The 25,806-nt window shown below is 39.3% G+C and overlaps 1 protein-coding gene and 1 pseudogene across 1 annotated transcript; both read right to left on the reverse strand.

Annotated features, from left to right (window-relative positions):
- Nucleotides 1-18,543: 18,543 nt before the first annotated feature.
- On the reverse strand, nucleotides 18,544-20,592 carry CER10 (3-oxo-5-alpha-steroid 4-dehydrogenase family protein). Its single transcript, XM_078981907.1, has 4 exons — nucleotides 20,136-20,592; nucleotides 20,005-20,044; nucleotides 18,974-19,737; nucleotides 18,544-18,850 (listed from the first exon to the last, which is right to left on the reverse strand). The coding sequence occupies exons 1-4, from the start codon at nucleotides 20,202-20,204 to the stop codon at nucleotides 18,782-18,784; spliced, it is 942 nt and encodes a 313-aa protein (XP_078838033.1). The 5' UTR covers nucleotides 20,205-20,592; the 3' UTR covers nucleotides 18,544-18,781.
- Nucleotides 20,593-24,078: 3,486 nt separating this feature from the next.
- Nucleotides 24,079-24,187, reverse strand: LOC145033106 (U6 spliceosomal RNA; annotated as a pseudogene).
- Nucleotides 24,188-25,806: the final 1,619 nt, after the last annotated feature.

Genomic DNA, 25,806 nt, shown 5'->3' on the forward strand with positions numbered 1-25,806 from the left:
AACGCTTGGACGAAATCTATAGAAAGCCTACAGATGATTTAATTCAAAGGGGGCTTCTAGAAGGTTTCCATAGGTTGCTTAAGGCTTAAGCAATCAAATTAGGGTTTCTATCTAAAACCCTAAGATCCTCGGCTATATAAGGAACCCTTGGCTCCTTAAAATCAGCCTTATGCATTCATAGAGAACCCTAGCCAATTTTAGGGCCTCCCCACCTCTCTCATATTCTTCCATTGCTACTTGGTCTTTGTGACTCCATTAGAGGTGAAAGGCACTAAGCTCTTGAAGGATAAAATGATAAGGTCAAATTTATGATAAGGATAAATTATATGAATAATTTAATTGTTTTAAAGTTTGATCTAAAAAGTTTTAAAAAGTTTCAAAACGTGCCCTCAACTTTTGGAATTTAAAATTTGATTAAATAGTTTTAATTTTGAAATATTAAATTCTAAAACCCTAGTGTTTGTGGTGGTTGATGATGAAGATGAGGTTAATGAGGCTGGTCAGAGTGGAAATCAGGCGGTTGGTAATTTATAGAGCTATAAAGGGAGTAACGATCCGATAGGTACTTTCAATACTCCTAGTGTACCTCAATTTCACAGTGTGGCTGAAAATGTTAATGTTAATTATTCACATATTCATTATGCGGATCCTGAGAATTACAAGTATGTTGGTAATGATGATGTCGGTACATATCTTAATGACGTGGGTGGTCGTTGTGTTGATGTTCCCGAACAATAAGTTAAAGTTAGGATTAGGCGTTTAGTGGATAAAAGTAAAAGAAAAAAATTATGCCTTAAAACCTCAAAAAGATGAAAAAAGCATGTTTACGTGGATTATGTTGATGTTGGTGATGTAGCTTTCGATATAACCGACTTAGAAAGCAATTTATATGGATATGAGTTGGGTGATGAAGTTAAAGCTAAGTTTCCCGATAACCTTTTTTACGGTATAACCCCTCTACCAGAATGTCCAGTTGATATTAATGAAGATATCCAACACAGATGGTAGACATCTATCTTCAAAAGATTGAATGTGAGAGTATATTTAATAAAAAAGAACTTTTAAAGCGTGCTATTGTTAAAAAATGTCTTCGAGAAGGTTTTCAGAAGAGGACAAGTAGATCCACCAAATCAAGGTATGAGGTTGTGTGTGTTTCGAAAAATTGTTCTTGGTTACTAATAGCAAAAGCAATTAAAAATTTAGATGGACTTTTCCAAGTGAATAAATTTGTTGATGTGCACACATGTTCTTTAACAATTTTGCAACATAATCATCGACAAGCAAACAAATATGTTTTGGGTGAATATATTGTTGATGTTTTGGTTGAAGATTATAGTAGAGTTTATCGGGGAAAAGATATTGTTAATGATATGAATGCTCGATTGAATATCAAAATCTCATACCATCAGACATGGCGTGCGAAGCAATATGCATTTTTGTTGTTAAAGGGTACGAAAGAGGATTCTTTTACCAAACTTCCTGCTTATTTCCACAATTTGGTTAAACATAATCCGGGTATGGTGACACATATTAAAACAGATGGTGATGATCTTTTTGAGTTTTTGTACGTTGTGGTTGTTCGGTTAGTATTTTAATTTTTTTATAATTTTTTTCATTTTTAGTTTGGTGTATTTGAATAGATATACAATGTATTGAGGTACGCACTTTTGTCAATTTGTGTAAACCGACCCTTGTATTAGATGGAGCTCACCAAAAGGGCGAGTTTAAAGGTATCATGTTACTTGCAGTTACTAAGGACGGACAAAACCAAATATTACCTGTTGCATATGGTATATGCAAAAATGAGTATATAGATTCTTGGGCGTGTTTTTTTTCAAAAACTGCGTGATTGCATAGGCAATATGCATGAGCTTACAATTATATCTGACAGGTCTCCGTCTATAGCAACATCCGTCGCCAACATTTTTCCTCACGCTCATCAGGGAATATGTGGTGTCCATTTGTATTTCAATATAGTATCTAGATTCGGGAAGAGTAAGACAGTTAAATAAATTTTTTGGGAAAATTGTAGGGTGTACACAATTGATGCTTTTGACGCTGCCATGGAAGTAATGAGAAAGACAAAACAACCAGTATGAGAATACTTAAGAAGTATAAATCCAAAAACTTGGTCACCAAAATTAAACCCGATTTTCAAACAAAACTCTTCCGGGCCATATATAATTTTCGTATCACCTACTCTAAAATATAACTGTTTTATTCCATCTGGAGATAAAACAACGTTCGATCGTATCTGATGAAGAAACATTTTGTGGAAAAACAATTCGTCCCCTTGTAAACGAGGGGCGTCCAACAAGTAATCAAATATTGTATGTCTAAAAATAACACGTCTGACACCATCTAACACATCAAATACTTCCCATATGTTACACCCCGATCCTTTTAAGTTCACGATGGCTTTAACATTTAAATTATTAGAATCATGTTGCACAAAAAACAATAACATATTAGAAAACCAAACAACTATTTATTTAAAATATCATATTATTAAATGCAGTAATAATCCAACATTCAAATTACAAACATAAACAATGCAAAAATCAACATTAAATCAATAATTTCTATATTTACGTTGAAAAACAATAACATACTTTAACAATTTTTCAACTTAAATGACAAGTATATACAATTTTTCAAGTTATACGACAAGTATACAAACGATTTTTAACTTTCAAATTATAAAAAAATAACAAATTCTAACCATATTATAACAAATTTTCAACTTAAACGATAAGTATGTACAATTTTTCAAGTTATAAGATAATTATACAAATGATTTTTAATTTTCAAATTATAAAAAATTACATATTCTAAACATACTAACATACTATAACAAATTTTCAACTTTAACGACAAATATATACAAATTTTCAAGTTATACAACAAGTATACCAACGATTTTTAACTTTCAAATTGTAAAAAATAACATATTCTAACTATGCTATAACAAATTTTCAACTTTAACGATAAATATATACAAAATTTCAAGTTATACGACAAGTGTACAAACAACTATTGTAAATATTATTATAACTATTTTTCAAGTTATACGACCACTTATATGACAAGTATATACATTTTTTCAAGTTATACAACAACTATACAAACGACAAATAAGATATTTTAATCATGTTATATCAATTTCTCAACTTAAACAACTAACCAAAATTATTGTAAACATTATTCTAATAATTTATTTAACTTTGAATTTAAAAAAATAACATATTCTAATCATTTTACTAAATGTACAACAAGTCAATGCATATTATACGCAGTCTATACTTGTACATTCATACAACCACTAACAAAATTCAAGGTTACTAATAAATAATATTAAATCTATCATATACAACAAAACTACCCAATCACAAACAATATAATTTCATTTTTTACACTAACAAAATAAATAATAAAATAAATAAAACATGTACTAAATAAATGTTAATTAAAACATAAAAAGAATTAAAATCCAACCATATTTTCGGGATTGTTGATGAAATCATTCATTATCTTCAAGAAATCGTCAGAGGGAATCGCCGAGAGAGAAAATTTTTCTAAATTGAATAATGAAAAATAAGGAACAAAAAAACGTTTTTATAGATTTTGCATCTTAAAATCACAGATAGAATGAGGAAAATCGCAGATGGAAAGGCAAAATCGCAGATGGGTCATTTCCATCTGCGATTTAAGTGCTTATTTTTGCATTTTTGATTTTTTTGGCTAATTTTATAAAGTAATTAGTGTATTAGGTCAAATTAGTAATTTTCTCACATATTTGATTATCATATGAATAATCAAATGTTAATATTTACATTAAGATTACTTCAATATTACACATATATTATATTAGTTGCAGAATAAGGTTTTTACGTTTTTATATACTATTTTTTATTTTTTATGTTACAACAATTCATAATAAAAAATATATTATAAAATTAAATCATTATTCAATACCATGCTGTTTTAAAGTTATTAGCCCCACGTAACTATTAAGTTAACATGCTATATTTCATTAAATCTGCTGCCTATAGTCATAGAATGCTAGAGTCGTCCATGGTTGATAAATTGGTTACAGTAAAACAAACAAATAAATATCACTTTATTTTCATTTTTTTGTTACACAACAAAATAAATAATTTATCAGTTATAAATTTACACTTGCATAATTATATCATCTACTGATCTATATCAATTTCATTTTTCTAGTTCGTTCAATGTTAACTTATAGGAGAATGGAAGAATGATTATCGTACGAAAAGAATGTTAATATCTCAAACATTATTGATAATATTTGTTACAGAATTCAAACATAAATATAACTAATATGAATATGAAGTATACAAAGCATTATTTATTATATGTCATGCACTTTTGATCTTATAATAGAATAGATAAATAGATAAAGGTAAAGTGAAAGAAATTTGGTTGTCATTGAATAAAGCAGACACACTGGCATTGGTACCCATAAAGATTAGCCACCTTCTAAACTGCAAAGACTTAATTCCCATGTGTTGTGTCTCAAGAAAGACATTAGAAAGGGGAAGTTGTACATAAAACTTTATTTAAGTCCTTTATGGTTGATAATTCCCACTATCTATTGACATTACCAAACGATTATAAAATGATTGATTTAAAAATTTTATTAGGTGGAAATTATTGAAATGGTAATTTATACAACAATATTAATCAAAATTGGCCTACGCTTTTAATTGATCACACCAATCAAAACTGATTTAACAGATCCAAGTGAACTTAAAAAGAATCGGATTGATTTAATTCCAATTAATCCCATCCTATATAAAAGTATAAATATCCTTAATTGAAGTACTTGGAGTTTGTATGAGCCTTGCATCTTTTATTCTAAAATCTGTCACGAATTTTTTGTTAAAGAATTATAGAATGAATCTATTTTTCATGTATGAAGATTGAAAATATCCAATATTCCAATTGACTATTTAGCATGACATGTGCTATTCTTTATGTTTAAATGATAGAACGAATTAAAAAAATCAATAATTTGTTGTATTATATTTCGATTTTGGTAATGAGTTTTTGTCTTAATCGTTATCTAAATGAGTTTTTTATAGACTGATCGTTTATTTAAAACTCAACATATATATGCATTTTCGTATTTTAGCTTGATTTCAAACAAAATTTGATTTTAGAAAAGTAACTTTGTGGGAAAATAACAATATTTAAGTCATAATAAATAAAGAAATATATATATGAAATGAAAAAAGGGTTCCAACTTCCAACTAGATAGAAAAGCTTTTCCTCTCATCCACAGTTGTCAATCTTTGAAAAGATTATGTTAGCAACTCAATAATAAAATAATCTATATAAATCACTTTCATGATATATCCACCCTACCACTACCACACCACCAATATATATAATATTTTTTGAATCTTGCTAATTGCTATGTGTATATTCTATATGAATTGAATTGTGCAGGTAATATATACGTGCGCATGTGTATGTGTATGTGTTCACCATACATATATTTATGTAAGATTGTTTGTGTTATTTAAAATAATATATATATTTGAACAGGTATACAACGACACTGTGATAGTGGAAGCCGAAAATCTATTACAAAATAGAATTTGTACATGAGCAACGAATTTATAAATTAACTATAACATATAAAAGTGTACAAATTTGTAGTAAAACATTTAAAATATCTAGTGCCTATGGTCTATGGAAGATAAATGCGAAGGATAGCACATGCTTAGGCCCTCCCTAGATTTAATTTCTTGAGCTTTTGTATGAATATTTTGGACGTGTATAAATTTCGAATGTTAGATTTTTTCTATACAAAATTTCACACCACTTATGAGGCTCTTGTCATGGTCCCAAGCACACTATTAGCCTATACGTTGTCCGATATAGGTGGTCGTCTGTAATATTAATGTGGCTTAGTCATCCATATGTGAACATCGTTCCAACATGATTGTAAACATGGTGTGGAATAAGGCTAATTACGCAACTTCACAGATAAAGAAAGGATGACAAAGATGATAGAACTTAAAAAAAAAAAAAAAATTACTAATCACTTCTAATAATCCTATAAATATCACATTTTTTACAAAACTCACACAATCATTTTAGAATTCTAAATATTCTACACAAACATAACAAAAAGATAAATGTTTTTTTCTTAATCTTCATCAATGACGATGATATGTTTTTTTTTTTTTTTTTTTTTTTCATTTTTTCTGAAAATGATAATCACCATAACGGATCAACAAGATGAAAATTCAAATGACATCAAAAAGACTAGAACTTCAATAAGAATGGAGCCATGGATCGTAATGTTGCACACAAACTTACAATATATGATACAAATTAGATGAACGCACTTCAATCATCAATATTTGACGGAGCATATATATCAAAGACAACTCACTGAATCATAGCGATGAGGACGACTAGGGTGATACTGACGACAACAACGGATGATAGTTTTATTTTTTAATGTTGAACTTTTAATTATTATTGTATTGTTTATTTTTAATTATATAATTTTTAATTTTCAATAATAGAATGTCGTGTTCTTAAAAAAAATAACATAATTATTAGTTATGTAACTAATTTATTTATTATTTATATAATTTTAATTTTATAAATGTCGTCTTAAAATAAATATAAAGTAATACGATAAAGATGATGTGACGTGATGGATATTTTTTAAGGTTTGTGAAGGATTATTGAAGATTTAGTGAAACTATGGTGGGATGAAATATTTTTAGAGTAAAGACCTTGAAGACTCTATTTGTTAGTCTTGTGCTATTGGATATACATACAACGCCCATGGCATTTTAATGACATGGCAAAGGATGCATTCATGGCCATATGTGGTCTCAAGTCTCAACCACACCTCACAACGCAAAATAAAAGGAAGAAAATCGTAAAAAAAAGGTCTCAAGTCTAAACCACAGCTCACAACGCAAAATAAAAGGAAGAAAATCGTAAAAAAAATGATCATTTGATACTTTTTAAATACAAATAATTTATCAAATAATTAATATTTTACTTTATAAATACTAACCAATTAACCACAAAACTTCTACACTACAAGTTTTCATTATATCCTCCTTAAACCTTATATTTTCTTACCTTATTTTATTTAAACATGGGTCAAAACTCAAACACACTACCACTTAACTAAGCCCAATCACCCTACATTTAGGTTCAGGGAGTGATAACTTCATAAGTATGCTATAAGGTTCACCCATGGGCATCAAAAGATTTTCCAACTACCATTTAAACACATTTCTTTCCAACAACCCTATCAACCTAATCCTTACCAATAACTAATCTCATAACAATTTCAATCACAACCTTCTTAACCACAATATAAGCACAAATAAGTACCAAATCTGGTACCCAAAACACAACCAAGGAGCAACCTAAACCTTTGAAAAAATGACAAAAAAACACGATGGCACAGAAAGTCCTTAGAGAGACGGGTGTGGGCAACGGGAAGCCTCGTTATAGGTGTAACACCGCAAATTTTCAAAACAATTTTTTTTCAATTTTTTAAAAACATAATTCCATTGATATTCATTAAACAACCATTTTAATTATCCAAACAAGACAATATAAAATCCCCAAGTTCATGATATCAAGCTCCGAATGTGTGTGTGTACGGATCAAGCCGGCGCCTTCCCGCGGTCGTCACTAGTACCTGCAACAATAACATCAACACTGTAAGCACAAGGCTTAGTGAGTTCCCCAAAATACTACATATAACACATATTAGCCACTCGAGGCTATAACTCTGTGGGTCCGTGCACCCAAACTCTGTGAACCCTCAGGTTCTAACTCTGTGAACCTTTCGGTTCTAACTCTGTAAACATGCACAGCATCAATCACATAGAAGTAATGCAGTACAACACATAACATACATAGCATACAAATACTCTATCACATAACTCTGATCACCTACTCAAGGTAAAGTATAGTGAGAAGACTCACCTCGCGTGTCTCGGTAAATCGTAAACCTGAAATCGCTAATCACTCGACCTGTCGAGCTGTCGCCCCCCCCTATAGCACAATACACCTCTAATTAACACTTTCCCAACTAGGGTTGACCACACTGAAACAAGTCAATCTAGGTCAACGCTGGTCAACGGTCAACGGTCAACTTTGACCGGACTCGGCGAGTACCCAGGCGACTCGGCGAGTCTGGGCGTATACACCAATTTCCCTGGAATCCTCTCTCGACACATCGAGCATTCCCTCAACTCGACGAGTTCCACCTGGCACGAGTTGTGGGGCCACCACGACTCAACTCGCCGAGTCTCAAGAACAACTCGGCGAGTCCAGTTAAACTCAGTCCACCTGTCCATTCTGACTCCCCCTTGACTCACTGAGTTCACCTTTCCCAACTCGGCGAGGCCACTCACAGAGTGGTCGGGCAACATTCATGCTACTCGCCGAGTCTGTTCTTCGGACTTGGCGAGTCCATGCCATGCACTGACTCAATCTTGCTCTAAAGGTCAGATCCAGTTCATTAATCCATAGATCCAGTCCCTCCAAGCTCATTTAGCACGTAAAGTTACAATCTTGATGCACATACAACCTCTATATGACCATATATGATGTTTATGACTCAAATACTACAACACAAGGTCAAAGACTCTATTGTCACTCATAAAGCTTGATGAGTGAGGCTCTCTGGACCTCTATGGATCCAGATCCATGGCCTCAACTCAAGGAGGGAACCAATGGGCATCAAATCATCCCATAAATGACCATCACAAGCCCTAAATTGCATCATGCTTCACTAAACAGAAAATGGTCCGAGATAATACCTCTAGAGTGATGATCTAAGCTCCAAATCCACGAAATAGCAACCTCCTTTGCTTCCTCTTGCCTATGGTCTCCTTCTTCTTGCTAAACAACACCCACAAGATCAAGAATGGCTCTCTTCTCTTCACAAATCGCTCAAGAACTCTAGGGACACTCACTGAGGGTTGGGTGAGCACAAATGACGGCCATAAGGCCCTTTAAATAGGCCTCAAACCCGGAGATTTAGGGTTTCATTACACAGCGCAAACTCGCCGAGTCCATATCATGGACTCGCCGAGTCCAGGCGCGCACCAATGTTCAAACCCGCGTCCCTACTCGGCGAGTCTGAGCTCCAACTCGCCGAGTCCCTCTCACAATATAACAAAATTTTGGATTACAATATACCTGGTAAAAATCCGGATGTTACAACTCTCCCCCACTAGAACTAGACTTCGCCCTCGAAGTCTCGCTCTAAAACAGCTCCGGATGCTGCTCCCGCATCATACCCTCCGGCTCCCAGGTCATTTCTGATCCATTCCGATGTTGCCACTGAAGCAATACCAGAGGTACCTCCTTGTTCCTCAAAATCTTGATCTTCCGATCCCTAATAGCCACTGGTCTCTCAGCATAATTCAGGCTTGCATCCACCTGAATATCCTCTAGTGGAACCACTGCCGACTCATCGGCTATACATTTCCTCAACTGCGATACACGAAAAGTGTTGTGAATCTGCCCCAACTCTGCTGGTAACTCCAGCCGATAGGCTACCCGGCCTACCCTAGCAATCACACGAAACGGACCTATAAATCAGGGCCCCAATTTGCCCCTCTTCCTGAACCGGATCACTCCTTTCCAAGGAGAAACCTTCAGGAGAACAAAGTCGCCGACCTGAAATTCCAGCTCGGACCGGCGTCTATCCGCGTAACTCTTTTGTCGGCTCTGAGCGGTCAATAACCTTTGTCTAACCAGCTGTATCTGCTCTGTCGTCTGGTTCACGATCTCTGTACTGCCCATTACCCTTTGTCCAACCTCTCCCCAACATATAGGAGTCCGACACCTCCTACCATACAACAGCTCAAAGGGCGGCATGCCAATGCTCGAATGATGGTTGTTATTGTAGGAAAACTCTGCCAGAGGCAAATACGTGTCCCAACTACCCCCAAAGTCCAATACACATGCTCGAAGCATGTCCTCGAGTGTCTGTATCGTCTGCTCACTCTGACCGTCGGTCTGGGGGTGGTATGCGGTACTAAAATGCAGCTTAGTACGCAACTCCTCATGAAATTTCTTCCAAAAACGGGAAGTGAAACGCACATCGCGGTCTGAAACAATCGAGATCGGCACCCCATGTCGAGATACAACCTCCCTCACGTAAATCTCCGCCAACTTTTCCGCTGAAGAACTCTCACTGATGGCAAGAAAGTGAGCGCTCTTTGTCAACCTATCCACAATCACCCAAATTGCATCGACTCCTCTGGCAGTCCTTGGCAATTTGGTGATAAAATCCATAGTGATCTGTTCCCACTTCCACTCGGGAACCTCCAATGGCTGCAACTTGCCATGCGGTCTCTGGTGTTCGGCCTTTACCCTTCGACAGGTCAAACACCTCTCGACAAACCATGCTACATCCCTCTTCATACAAGGCCACCAATACTCCTTTCTTAGGTCCAAATACATCTTTGTGGCCCCGGGATGGATCGAAAATTTCGATCTATGAGCCTCCTCCATCAATGTAGTACGTGTACCGCCCACAAACGGTACCCAGATCCTGCCCTGATAAGTCATAAGGCCTCGACTATCCGATATAAACTCAGAAACCAACCCAACGACCCGCTCTCCCTTCTGCATCTCAGGATGCACGGCCTCGGCCTGAGCCCCACGAATGGCGTCCAGAACTGGAGCTATCACAGTCAGTCGCAAACATACATTTTGCAGTGGAGCACTCTCCGCCCTGCGACTCAATGCGTCGGCTACCACATTAGCCTTGCCCGGGTGGTACAAAATCTCGCAATCATAATCCTTGACCACATCTAACCACCTTCTTTGCCGCATGTTTAGGTTAGGCTGATCCATCAGGTACTTCAAGCTCTTATGGTCCGTGTAAATCGTACAACGAACCCCATACAAGTAGTGCCGCCAAATCTTGAGGGCGAACACCACTGCCCCCAACTCCAGATCATGTGTGGGGTACCTCGTCTCGTGAGGCTTCAACTGCCTCGATGCATATGCTATCACATGACCCTTTTGCATCAGCACCGCTCCCAGTCCTAAAATCGATGCATCACAGAATACCACAAAACCCTCCATCCCTTCCGGAAGAGCTAATACCGGAGCTTCACACAACCTCTGGCGAAGCGTCTCAAAGGAGGTCTGCTGCTCGGGACCCCATAGAAATGTAACACCCTTCCGGGTCAATCTGGTGAGTGGAACCGCAATCTTGGAGAAATCCTTAATAAACCTCCGATAATACCCTGCCAACCCAAGGAAACTCCGGATCTCAGAAGGTGACCTAGGCACTTCCCACCTCATCACTGCGTCAACCTTGGCCGGATCGACCAATATCCCCTTCTGGTTAACGAGATGTCCCAGAAACTGGACCTCCCGTAACCAAAAATCGCACTTGGGAAACTTTGCATAAAGTTTCTCCGATCTCAAAACTCCAAGAACCTCCCTCAAATGCTCCTCGTGCTGCTCTCTAGATCTCGAATATACCAGAATATCATCAATGAACACAATCACCGACCGATCCAACATCGGCCGACATACCCTGTTCATGAGGTCCATGAACACAGCCGGGGCATTGGTGAGCCCAAAAGGCATCACCACAAACTCATAATGCCCATAACGCGTCCTGAATGCTGTCTTCTGAACGTCCTCGTCCCGTACTCTCACTTGATGATAGCCCGACCTCAAATCAATCTTGGAGAACCAAGATGCTCCCTGTAACTGATCGAATAAATCATCGATCCTTGGCAACGGGTAACGGTTCTTGACCGTCAACTTATTATGTTCCCGATAATCAATACACATGCGATGCGAGCCATCTTTCTTCTTCACAAACAGGATGGGTGCTCCCCACGGCGAGCTACTCGGCCGGATAAACCCCTTCCCCAGCAACTCCTGAAGTTGCGAGGATAACTCCTGCATCTCTGGAGGCGCGAGGCGATACGGCACCTTAGCAATAGGCGCGGCTCCCGGAACCAAATCGATGCCAAACTCCACTTGCCTCACGGGAGGCACACCTGGTAACTCTTCGGGAAAGACATCTGGAAACTCACGCACCACCGGAACTTCGTCCACTGAACTCGGTCTCTCGGAGATCACTCGTGTATCCATCACATATGCTACAAAACCCTTACAGCCTTGCTGTAAACACTGCCTCGCCCTAGCAGCCGAACAAAAGGCTGATCCCGAACGTGTACCCTCGCCGTAAACCGAAAGAACTCCCCCACTAGGATCTCGTATAGTCACCAGCTGACGCTCGCAATCGATAATCGCGCCGAATCGGCTCAACCAGTCCATGCCCACTATAACACAGACATCACCCATCGCAATAGGAATCAGGTCGATTGGGAACTCAACCCCAAAAATCTCCAGTACACATCCCCGGAGGACCTCCGTGGCACAAATCACTCTGTCGGCGGCTATGGAAACCCGCAGGGGTCGACTCAGTTCCCCACGACTAACACTGATATGCTGACTAAATGCCAAAGATACAAAAGATCGACTCGCACCCGAGTCAAATAACACTAAAGCAGGTACAGAATTCACAAGGAAGGTACCTATGCATAGCATAATATAAGCATAATATCTTGACACCATAAATAAATAATAAAAAGAAAGCGTACCAGCCACAACGTCGGGTGCAGCGCGGACCTCTTCCGCAGTCAGCTGAAAGGCTCTCCCCCGAGCCCTCGGTGCCTCGGCCTTCACGGGCCGACTCTCTGTAGCAGTAGCTCTGATAGCGGCGGGAGCAGACCCCTGAGATGCTCCGCGCAGCAGCGGACACTCTGCCTTCCGGTGTCCGGTCTGGTTACAGTGGAAGCACACTGTAAACCCCTTGGGGCAGTCCCTGGCCATATGCCCCTCCTTGCCACATTTGTAGCAAGACCCCGCTCGACAGACTCCATCGTGACCCTTGCCGCACTTCCCACAAGTGCGGCCCTTCTGGCTCCCGGGTCGGAGATCAGCGGGCTTGGCCCGCTTGGCTACCGGCTGGGACTGTGCCGGCCGCCGATCCCTCCCCAGAGACTCCGCCTCCTCCCTGGCCTGAGTCTCAAGCTCAATCTCCCTCTTCCGAGCATTTGCCTGAAGCTCGGCAAATGTCCGATACGAGGAGTTCGCAGCGAACTCCCGAATATCCCGTCTCAGAATGCTCAGGTAACGGCTCATACGTGCCTGCTCGGTGGACACGTGCTCAGGGCAGAACATCGCCCTCTCATGAAACATCCTCGTGATAGCTGTGACTGACTCGGTACCCTGCTTGAGGGTCAGAAACTCCTGTGTCAGACGTTCCCTCTCCACCTGAGGAACGTACTCATCTCGGAACATGGTAGTGAACCTCTCCCAGGTCACTGCCGAAAGCTCAGTTGGTGTGAAGTGTGCCGTCACAAACTTCCACCAGTCCTTCGCTCCCAAGCGAAGCTGGTTCAGCGCGAACCGAACCTTCAAATGCTCAGGGGACGAGCAAGTGAAGAAGCATCCCTCCATATCAGATATCCACCTCATAGCTGCCACCGGATCCTGCGTACCATCAAACTCTGGTGGCTTGGTGTTGCTGAACTCCCTAAACAATGTCGCATCACCTCCCTGGGGTCTTGCCGCAGCAATCGCTGCGGTAGCCGCTGCAACCGCAGCCTCAGAAAGAGCGGCATAGCGCTCGTCAAATGTCTCGATCAACGCGGTCTTAATGGACCCGAACATCTCTGGTAACTCAGCTCTGATGACCGCAGCCACCTCCTCATGAATGATCTGTCGAATCTCCTCATCGCTAGATCCGGCATCCTCCGGCATGTGACGTGTCCTTACCATGATCAACCTCTAAAATACAACATGCGATAATTAGAATTTACTCGAACACTCTTACATTCGACAATCCACCCCTCCTTGACTCTTGGTATCCCAAGATTCTTATTTGGACTGTGTACCGCACCGGTGCTTTCAGTAGTACGGGCCCAATACTACTGTCCGCACCGTCTCAGTACACACCCCAAATCTTCCTCTTCGGATCCCAATCCCCAAGTACTCTATTATACTTGAATCGCTCTGTAACAGGTCTCACACGAAGTCCTAGCTGCTACCTAATTACTCTCAGCATCTCATAGCAGCTCACCCCTACCTAGGCTAAGGCATCACAAAACAGGCCACTCTAGTCCTATTAGCAATACCTAGCTTACTCTAGCATGCAAATACATCACATTAATAATAATTATCACATAATATAAAGGTATTTTGGGAACTCACCGTTCGGGCGCTGGCTGATCGTACACACGTTTCCTCCTGGAAAATCTTTTACTCTTAGAAAACCTTGGTTTTATTTTGAAATATCTCTTCAATTCCTCAGTTTGAGTTCAAATACCCCCGAAGGTGTACCCGAATCCCTCAAACCAAGGCTCTGATACCAATTTGTAACACCGCAAATTTTCAAAACAATTTTTTTTCAATTTTTTAAAAACATAATTCCATTGATATTCATTAAACAACCATTTTAATTATCCAAACAAGACAATATAAAATCCCCAAGTTCATGATATCAAGCTCCGAATGTGTGTGTGTACGGATCAAGCCGGCGCCTTCCCGCGGTCGTCACTAGTACCTGCAACAATAACATCAACACTGTAAGCACAAGGCTTAGTGAGTTCCCCAAAATACTACATATAACACATATTAGCCACTCGAGGCTATAACTCTGTGGGTCCGTGCACCCAAACTCTGTGAACCCTCAGGTTCTAACTCTGTGAACCTTTCGGTTCTAACTCTGTAAACATGCACAGCATCAATCACATAGAAGTAATGCAGTACAACACATAACATACATAGCATACAAATACTCTATCACATAACTCTGATCACCTACTCAAGGTAAAGTATAGTGAGAAGACTCACCTCGCGTGTCTCGGTAAATCGTAAACCTGAAATCGCTAATCACTCGACCTGTCGAGCTGTCGCCCCCCTATAGCACAATACACCTCTAATTAACACTTTCCCAACTAGGGTTGACCACACTGAAACAAGTCAATCTAGGTCAACGCTGGTCAACGGTCAACTTTGACCGGACTCGGCGAGTACCCAGGCGACTCGGCGAGTCTGGGCGTATACACCAATTTCCTTGGAATCCTCTCTCGACACGTCGAGCATTCCCTCAACTCGACGAGTTCCACCTGGCACGAGTTGTGGGGCCACCACGACTCAACTCGCCGAGTCTCAAGAACAACTCGGCGAGTCCAGTTAAACTCAGTCCACCTGTCCATTCTGACTCCCCCTTGACTCACTGAGTTCACCTTTCCTAACTCGACGAGGCCACTCACAGAGTGGTCGGGCAACATTCATGCTACTCGCCGAGTCTGTTCTTCGGACTCGGCGAGTCCATGCCATGCACTGACTCAATCTTGCTCTAAAGGTCAGATCCAGTTCATTAATCCATAGATCCAGTCCCTCCAAGCTCATTTAGCACGTAAAGTTACAATCTTGATGCACATACAACCTCTATATGACCATATATGATGTTTATGACTCAAATACTACAACACAAGGTCAAAGACTCTATTGTCACTCATAAAGCTTGATGAGTGAGGCTCTCTGGACCTCTATGGATCCAGATCCATGGCCTCAACTCAAGGAGGGAACCAATGGGCATCAAATCATCCCATAAATGACCATCACAAGCCCTAAATTGCATCATGCTTCACTAAACAGAAAATTGTCCGAGATAATACCTCTAGAGTGATGATCTAAGCTCCAAATCCACGAAATAGCAACCTCCTTTGCTTCCTCTTGCCTATGGTCTCCTTCTTCTTGCTAAACAACACCCACAAGATCAAGAATGGCTCTCTTCTCTTCACAAATCGCTCAAGAACTCTAGGGACACTCACTGAGGGTTGGGTGAGCACAAATGACGGCCATAAGGCCCTTTAAATAGGCCTCAAACCCGGAGATTTAGGGTTTCATTACACAGCGCAAACTCGCCGAGTCCATATCATGGACTCGCCGAGTCCAGGCGCGCACCAATGTTCAAACCCGCGTCCCTACTCGGCGAGTCTGAGCTCCAACTCGCCGAGTCCCTCTCACAATATAACAAAATTTTGGATTACAATATACCTGGTAAAATCCGGATGTTACAATAGGTGACATGGCACCTAATAACGGCGTCATAACGGGAGGAACACCGGCCCCTAACTGTTATTAGGTGTTATGTTATGACGCGTTATGGTGAAAACAGGAGGTGACGTCGCGATTTTGCTTGTGTTTTTATTCAACCGCCATAATTTCAACCGTTTGTTTCAAACGCTAACATAAAAAAATCAAGTTTTATTGGTGTAATCACATGTTAGTAGATGTTGTCCATTTCCACATTGGGTGTTATAACACCCATGTATGAATAGGACTCTGACATGACACGTTTTGGGTGTGGTAACATGTAATAACATGTTGCCCACACCTAGTAGTCTTAGGAGTTGGTCCGAAGGTGAAGAAGCTACGTTAATACGTGATTGTGTATTCATCTCTCAAGATAACTATCCGGGAACCACCAATCAACTAGAAGTTTTGGGGAACGAGTTTTAGATTATTTCCACACAGAATTGGAAAACGATATTTAATATTGGAATAACAACCTTCTATCTTCTAAATTACTCAATTTGAGGTTATTTGTATCAACTTCAACAACATTTTCAATGATGCTACCAACATGTATAAAAATGGAAGAAACGGTTTTTACATCTTAAATACCGTTATCCAACAATAATGGAACGAGCACAAAGGTGAAGCATGTACCCATCACAAAGCATGGGAAATTCTCAAAATGATTTCAAAATAGACCCTTAAGGCGGATGCACTTATGCAATCAACCGAATCCAATAAACGTTCTAAAACGTCTGAAACAAACGGGTAAACACAAACGTCAGGTACCTGTAATACGATCAACCACAATAATGATGTCGACGAGATTGCACTGGAAGAACCCCTTTCGACGGTCGGTTGGAAGGGATAAAGGATAACGAGCTACAACGTGTTCGAGGATAAACATATTTGAACCAAATGAGTTAAACTTTTATAAGGAAAAGTTTGAGGAGTATTAAACTATTAATTGCACAAGGATAAAATGATGCTTAAAAAGGAAGCGAGATGTGAAGATGTCGATCAGTAATGTTTTTATCGATTAATCTTGGAATGACGTTAACGGCGAAAAGGAAATTCATAAAAGTATTATAACTCGAATGTGATTTTTATTTAAGTTTATTGATGTAATTTTTTTAAACTTGATTAATGTATTTTCTTTAAGTTTATTAATGTTGTTTTTTAATTTTTTTAATTTTTTAATTTAATTTTTATTTTATATATTTTGTATTTAAATAATTAGAAAATAAAAGAGATGTGATAATGAGAAGTGCTAATTATTTTATTTGATTTATTTCGTAGGTTAGGTGTTAAGTAGTAAGAAAATTAACGACACATTTGATGTGATATCAAACTAAGTGTACCCAAAGCCCACAAGGCCCACAACCTTAGTTCATAGTTCATACTGTTATACTTTTTAGAGTTTATTTGTTAGTTTATCAGTTGCTATCATCTAGGGATGTCCAAAAAAACCGGTTCACAAACCGAACCGGTTAGTGAACCGGAAACCGGTTTTCCTCTGAACCGGTTTATGCATGAACCGAACCCCCGAAGAACCGAACCTACGGACCGAACCAATTCGCCCTTTTTAATGTGTGATCCGGTTTCGAACCGGTTTTTTGAACCTATTTGTAAACCGATTTTGAACCGGTTTTTTACACTTACTAGCTCAAAAGAGCTTTATACTCTAAACAAATAAAAAACCCATTCCTATTTTACACTTACTAGCTCAAAAAAAAACCGGTTTTCGTTGAACCGGTTTTGAACAAACCGAACCGGTTTAAATATGTTCGAATAATTTTTGGGGTGAACCGGATTGGAACCGAACCGGTTTTGGTGTGAACCGGTTTTGACTTGTTGGACTTGAACCGAACCGGTTTTCTGAACCGGTCCGGTTCATAAAAAAAAACCGGTTTTTGCACGCCTACTATCATCTATAAAATATAATTTTTTCATATTTTTGTATTATAAAATTATTCATTGTCAGATCAATTATTATATTAAATTAATTACAAAATATATTGATTGTATTTTGTCATGTATGTTTTTCAATCACCATAAAAATTGTTCTAATATTCTAGGTAAACATAATTCATCTTCATTATTTATCCTTTTTATAGTATGGATAACGTATCTCACTTACCCTTACATTCATTGCAACAAAAGTACAAAACTTACAATCAATCGAAACAAAACTAAACACGTCATCGTTTAACATGCTATTCATCAAAACCATTTTATACATAACTTGCGTGTTGGATTTCAAAAATAAAATAAAATAATAGTGGTCTATTTTGTTGTTTCCTTTTGCAATGTGAGTGGTCCTTGTATCCTACTATTGTCCAACAACTATTAAAGCATCAATAACCATATCTGTATTTAGCCAACAGATTAAAAAAATAAACCCAAATCAAGATTTCATAAATTTGGGAAAGATCCAGAGATTTAACAAAAAGAAAAACTCAAAACTAGCAACACAAATAAGCCATCTGATAAGAGTTGTGGCAAGTACACATGTAAAACTTTTAGGACTAAAACGAACTCATAAGTAACATCACCAAATCCATCTGATACTCCAGAGCCAATGAAAATGAGACACGTCACATTCACATGCCACCTGTAGTTTCGCTCACAGGAATGGAGGCAATATCACCCATCTGCGAGGATACTTAGGTCGTCCTTCCTTCCCATCAAATAACTGCCAACAAAAAAACATGGTATCAGTCTATCAGAGCAACAGCTATATAGATTTAATTTTTGTTTCTTTTTTTTTTTTTAAATCAATACAAAAAGAACAACTTAAAAAGGTGAAGAAAATTACCCTTCTGAGACGACGATGTTTAGCCAAGGCCCAATTAGTCATAATGGAAGCAGCAACAATCAAAAACACATAACCCGCAACAGTCTGTGTAGCAACATTAAACCCTAACCACTGATAAATCTCGGTTGTGTAATTGGCACATGTGACAATATTAAACAGAAAGCCACGTGGGATCTGATACCCTCCATTCCCACTCGGGCTACGAAGATTCCTCAAGATGACATGGCAATACAAATTTGAAATTTGCATAATCAACCCAAACCCTAACCCAATCTTCACTTGAAGATCATTGACAGGTGTGTAAAGCGGGTGATTAACATAATAAGCAATGTAACACCCGAAAGACCAGTAATAAGCACAGTTTCTGAACACATTTGAAAGAGGTGAAGTCGCATGACTGAATCGATGTATAAAGAAGGTCTCCATGATGCGTTTGAAATAATGGAAGCACCAATAGTACATTGCTATTGTTTGAACAGGGTGGATCACACGTTTTTCGAGTTTGTACCCGAAGTATTGGTATACTGGGAGGTAGTAGAAGAGGGGGTAGAGGATGAGTGGGCCCAGATACTCGAAGAAGAAGAGAGTTCTGTATGAGACTTGTGGGCCCAAGTCCTTGAAGACTACAGTTATGGTGTCTGAATTGGGGTTTCCAGTGGTGTACTCTTTGAGACTTTTTTTGTATTGGAGGACAACCGGCTTTTCTTTGGACCCTGGCTGGAGGGGTAGGGTCAGGCGTTGTCTTGAAGGGTAGTATTTCTTGACTGTTGATATAAGATTTGTGTGAGATCAAAGTATGATGTGAATGGAAGTCTAAAACCAAATCGTCTGAATCGTATGCCCTAATTCTCTCTGTTTCTGCGCCTAAACTATCTAATTCATTTACTTTTTGAAATTTCAAAACTGAAATTATTTGGATCTGATAGGTGGAAGTACTTGCCAATCAAAAGGAAGGATATAGTTCGTAGTAATTACGAATAGATATATAATACTTATATTGAAACAACGATTTATTTACAAAGGAAACTTACTTCGCTTATGAATTGCCTCCTGCAAATCAGCCACGGTAGCCTGGGAGAACCCAAAAACTAGTCACAACCACGAAACCCCCAAAATATATTTAGAATCACACAAACGGAAATACAAGTGAAATTAAACTTACAGAGCTATCAAGGACGAGGCCACCATCGATTAATTCTCTTCCGCTCCGAGTGGTGACGAGCACCTTCATCTTTCCGGTGATAAGATTAGGAACTAGAAGCTGCAAGCTACTTGGAGTGACGCAATTTTATGGGGAAGCGGAGAAAACAATGCGAAGTACGAGATTCTGAGATCTGGGAAAATGAGATTCGAAGAAATGTGCGGATGGTTGGAAGGATTTATGGGTAAGGAAACTAATGACTCAATGAGGTCCCACAGTATAGATCATGAATTAAGTAAGTCCTGCAAATGTGATTTGATGAAATTAAAGGCGTGTAGTTGGGGTAGATGAGCAGCGGCAGCTGCTGCTTATGAGGAAGGACCGAAGGAGGGTAGGGTGAAAGGGTGATCTACCAAAATCTGATCGCCATTGAAGGACAATGCACGTGGCAGTAGTTGTACCTATGGTTCTTGTTTTATATTATTTCCGTTTTCTATGCATTTGGGTTTGTTTGTTTGAACGTTCGTCCTTTTAACATTTTTTCTTTCCTTTTTATAATCCACGTGCTATTCGAGTTTGTTCAACCGGTTTATGTTGTGAAATCACTTAAAAATGAGTTTGCACATGTTATCTAGTTGATCATTATGGTTTTCTTTTCTTTTATGATTAAAATAGCCGATTTAAGAAGAGTATAATAATTTGATACAAAGTTTAAAGCGGGGTGTATATGAGATGATTAGGTTTGATTATTGGTCAAAATCAGATTGGTTAATGTATTTCGATAACCATTGGATAACAGATAATATTAGTTTGGGTTAACGATTTTAATTGGTTAAATCGGACGGAGTGTGTGCGGGAGGGAAGGGTGGGGTGCTTCTTGCTAACTGGAACATCGTATTGCCAGTAAGGGAAACCAGGTGCGGGAAAGAGGTGGGGGGAGGGGTGTCGTTGTCTCTCTCTTCCTCCTATTGGTCCATCAATTTTTTTTATGACACAGCCGTTAAAAAACTGTAGAAAATGAAATATAATTTTTTTTTCTTGTTTCAACGACTACAAGCCTAATTTAAATATTTTTTTACTGTCTACAACATTTATAAATACCCATACCTTTTAAACTTCAAACTCACACCTTCTTTTATCAATTTCTCTATACTTTCTTCAAAAAAATGAATCCTGACAATCAAATCTCAATCTCTGATAGAAGGAAAAAAAACAATGTTTCGAGTTCAAGCACTCCTATTCGAAACATTTTCACTATCGATTCATCACAAAGGGTTTATCGTCCCCAGCTCGATGCTCTCATTCAATCTCCACTACAATTCAAATGCCAAAATGTTAGACAATTTTACCCCGTCCAAGTTACAAATGTTACTCCTCAAATGTTCTCAAACTTTGTTGTTTTCCCTTATCAACATTCATCAAATAAACCTTAAACTCAAATCCCACTCTTTCAATCTCAAACCCAAACCCAAACACAAACCCAACCCCAATACTAACTCATCGATGAGTTGGATGACTCAGCTGAGGAGATTGTTCGGGAAACTCAACCCACACCACCCCCATAACACTGCAAAGGAAAACAACAAGCGTACAAGGGTGTCGCACAACCAAGTAGACAAAAAGCTGATACCATGGCTTCCACATGAAGAGCCAGTTGTCGTAAAAGTTTGGGTTGACATTTAAGAGGATTCGAGGACGGGAAATGCACAACTGGGGGATCATTTTTTGCTTCGCATTTTAGAGAGGTTTCGAGGGAGATAGGAAAAGCTGGCGAGTACCGTATGTGCAACACCTGTTCCAGGTATTAATCAATTTATCTAATTTTTTTAGGGTTTTGTGCATGGGCTCGGCGAGTTGGGTGCTCCAACTCGTCGAGTAGAGACTATTACAAGGACGCGGGACTTGGATGCTACTCTACGAGTTGGAAGGCCTGACTTGTCGAGTAGGCATTGTAAAAAGAAACCTTAATCTTCAGGGGATACCACCTTATTTAAAGGGCTTATGGCTCATTTGCAGCCTCCCTCATTGTCCTTGTACCCCATAAAGAAACCCTGGCTGCATAGTTGAGCTTCCTTGAGAGTGTGTGAGTCTTAAAGAGTGAAACTTGTGCCTCTATGAAGGATTTTAGAGCTTGAAGAGGAAGGAGCAATGAGAGGAACAGTAGATCCAACATCTACTTTGTATTGGGTATCATCTTGAGGTATAAAGTCGTGACCTTGATCTCTAGTTGCTTAGATCCCTTTTCTTGGAACTAAATGAACATTTTTAGTGCAAGTTGGAGTCAAACTCAGAACTGGGCTTATCACAAGGATATGGTTCCAGATCTGGACCTCTCTAGATCCCCAATGACATAAAGTTTCTCACATTATCTAGCTTAACCCCTTTCCATGCACCAAAACCTTATAGGAAGCTTATTTTTTATGATATAGCTGTTGAGTTTTATGTACTATAACACTCATATGGTGCACATACAACCCTAATAGCTTTGGATCTAAGTTTTCTCTAGTTATACATGAAACAAAAATTTCCAAAGCTTGAAACCTACAACTAGCATATAATATTGGTAATTGAAACATAAAAGTAAGTTAGAAGAATACATCTTAATTGTAGCTTGTAGGAAATGGTCTTTCAAGAGCCTAGCACCTCAAGTGTGATGCCTCAAATGTATTATAACAAATCAAGAACAAGAGGAGGAACTTGAGAGAGAGGTTTGGAGACACAAAAATCGTCTAAAGCTTCTTGGAATCACTAGTGCATGATTTTTGGCTTTAGAGGAATACGTATATAGTGTAGAATTCCAAGAGTCATAAGCAAACCCTAATTCTTAAAGTTAGTCTTATGATCCATAACTTATATGAACTAATACATCATGGACTTTCACATAAGCTTAACCCATTACAAATTAACCATGGATCACTAGCCCAAAGAATATGTCTCATTTATTTACATAATCAGTTCCCGTCAATTTAATTAGTCTCTTTTAATCACTAAATTAATTCCAAATTAATTCTTAATCAATACTAATTAAATAATATGATTTCTCAATTAATATATTATACTTATAATATATTAATAAATCACAATAACCTTTTTTATCAAATATGTATCCTATCAAATTATTCCAGAGTGTTACAAGCCAATGGACCATGCTTGTATCGGGTCAAGTATATACCAATTATAGTTATGGGCGTAGACACCTAATCCAACAGTCTCTCACTTGGTTAAGTCTAATAACTATAATTGTAAGTACGACTTCAAAATCCGATTAGCAATCGTAGCTCTCAAAAGACCGTTGTCAAACTATGATCTTATTAGTAATGTGTCCATAAGATAAAGGATCATATATTCCTCCATTCTAGATATCGTATGAACTGATACATGGATTATAATCATTCTCTCTGTTCATGTGTTTTTTACCGATTTCCAATTTATGACGACCTACTAATTAAACAAATAAAGTCTGTCTAGGTTAGGCTAAGTGCTTAGGGTTGTCATCACTAAATCATCGAAGGTCCCACATATATCGTTTTTAAAAGGAATGGATAAACTTCGACTCATGTGTTTGCTCTATTTACCCATCAAATCACACACAATGATATGTTTTATAACACCAAGTTACTAGTCCGTTTTCACAGCATCAATGTGCAACCGACTTGTAAACTGCAATGTAACACCCCCTTCTGGCACGTATCACAATATTATCCGCTTTGGGCCACTCGGCACGAGGACTTCCCAGGGGGTCACCCATCACGATACAACTCCCACCCGAGCACGCTTAACTACAGAGTTCTTATGGGACCTGCTGCCCTCACGGCTTTAAAACGCGTTGTGATAGGGAAGGTATCCACACCCCTTATAAGGAATGCTTAGTTCTCCTTCCCAGCCGATGTGGGATCAGATCTAACCCACTTTCACCCCCCATTATAGGGTTCGACGTCCCCGTCGAACACATCGACCCGTGCCCTGGCTCTGATACCATTTCTCGATTTGTGTGTGTCATCCTTGCGCAGGGGCCATGCTAATCTTCTCTGTAACGACCCAATTTTCACATCAAAATTTTTTTTGTTTAAAAACGTTACGTTAGAAAATATTAATAACTAAAACATCATTCGATCATCCATAATATAAACTGAACCATGTCTGAAAAGCAAAATATACAACTAATCAGAATATCAGAGTATCAATCCCAGAAAGGCTCGTAAATGCGGAAACCAGAGAGTGTGTGTGTGACATGCTGCTACCGCGCCGGCTCCTTTCCCCTAACTGAGGTGGTACCTGAAACCAAAACTGAAACTGTAAGCACAAAGCTTAGTGAGCTCCCCCATAATACCCCATACCATGCAAGCATATAACAAACAACATTCAATTAGGAGATACGGGCCACGCCCACACTCGTGAAGATACAGGCCCCGCCCACACTTCGCTTTCTGAGAGATACGGGCCACGCCCACACTCGTGAAGATACGGGCCCCGCCCACACTTCGCTATCTGGGAGATACGGGCCTAGCCCACACTCCACTCTCGGAGAGATACGGGCCTCGCCCACACTCAACCGCCAACTCATATCATACAAGTACCGCACAGACAACAAGTGTAAATAATTCTATCATACCGGCATATATCATAATCAACTCAACTAAGAGATACGGGCTCGACCCACACTCTAATACTAATTTCTCGTCTATACGGGCCGACCTTGGTGCCTTAGACCCGTTACTACTGGAAGGAAACTCACCTCGAAATAGCTGCTGGTCTGTGTGGGAATTGATCACCTACTACTGCTGCTGCTGCTCCGGAAACTCCCCGGCTGCAATTCCCACAATATACTTAATCATACACTGCTAACTGTCCTTTGGGTAAAAAGACCATTTTACCCTTGGTCTAGCCCTAAGTCAATTCGGAGTCAACTTTTAGTTGACCGACTCGCCGAGTGGATCTCCACTCGCCGAGTCCCTGTCCAGACAATTGTCCTGGGTCCCTGATTCTACTCGTCGAGTTGGGCTATGACTCGACGAGTTCATCTTCTAAACTGACATTCAACTCCTTCATCCTACTCGCCGAGTTGTATGAACAACTCGTCGAGTTCATCTTCATCCTTAGAACACACATGCTAAGACTCGCCGAGTTGTATGAACAACTCGCCGAGTCTGTTCTTGATCTATGAAGATTGCCTTGGACTCGCCGAGTCAGGGCATTGACTCGCCGAGTCCTAACATGGGTGAGTTCAGCTCCCAACTCACCGAGTCACCCCCTGTGACTTACGGCTCAACTCGATACATCATGAAGGGACCAATTCGGTGACTCGCGACCAGACTCGCCGAGTCGCCGCCATGCATCCACCAAATACACCGATTTGCTCGATTTCAGTCCATGCCATTCATAGATCTGGACTTCTAGGACACAAATTACACGTAAAGTTTCCAACTTTACGTGTGGATATTCACCAACATGGATTTTAGGGCTCAAAATGCCTTAAAAGGGTAGATCTAGGGCTAACAAGCAACATGGGGCCATAAAGCTAACAGATCTGAGCTCCTGGAGCTCAATCTTGCCTAGATCCAGAGGCCAAACATCTTAATACGACATATAGTGCACATACAAGCTTGGGGATTTGACCAAGAAAGACCCAAATGAAGTTTTAAGCATAGAATCATGGGGAAAACGATTTATACCTCAAAGGAACTGTTGGAAG

This window comes from Lactuca saligna, chromosome 2 (genome assembly GCF_052625555.1).
Source record: "Lactuca saligna cultivar CGN05327 chromosome 2, ASM5262555v1, whole genome shotgun sequence".
Lineage (NCBI taxonomy): Eukaryota > Viridiplantae > Streptophyta > Magnoliopsida > Asterales > Asteraceae > Lactuca > Lactuca saligna.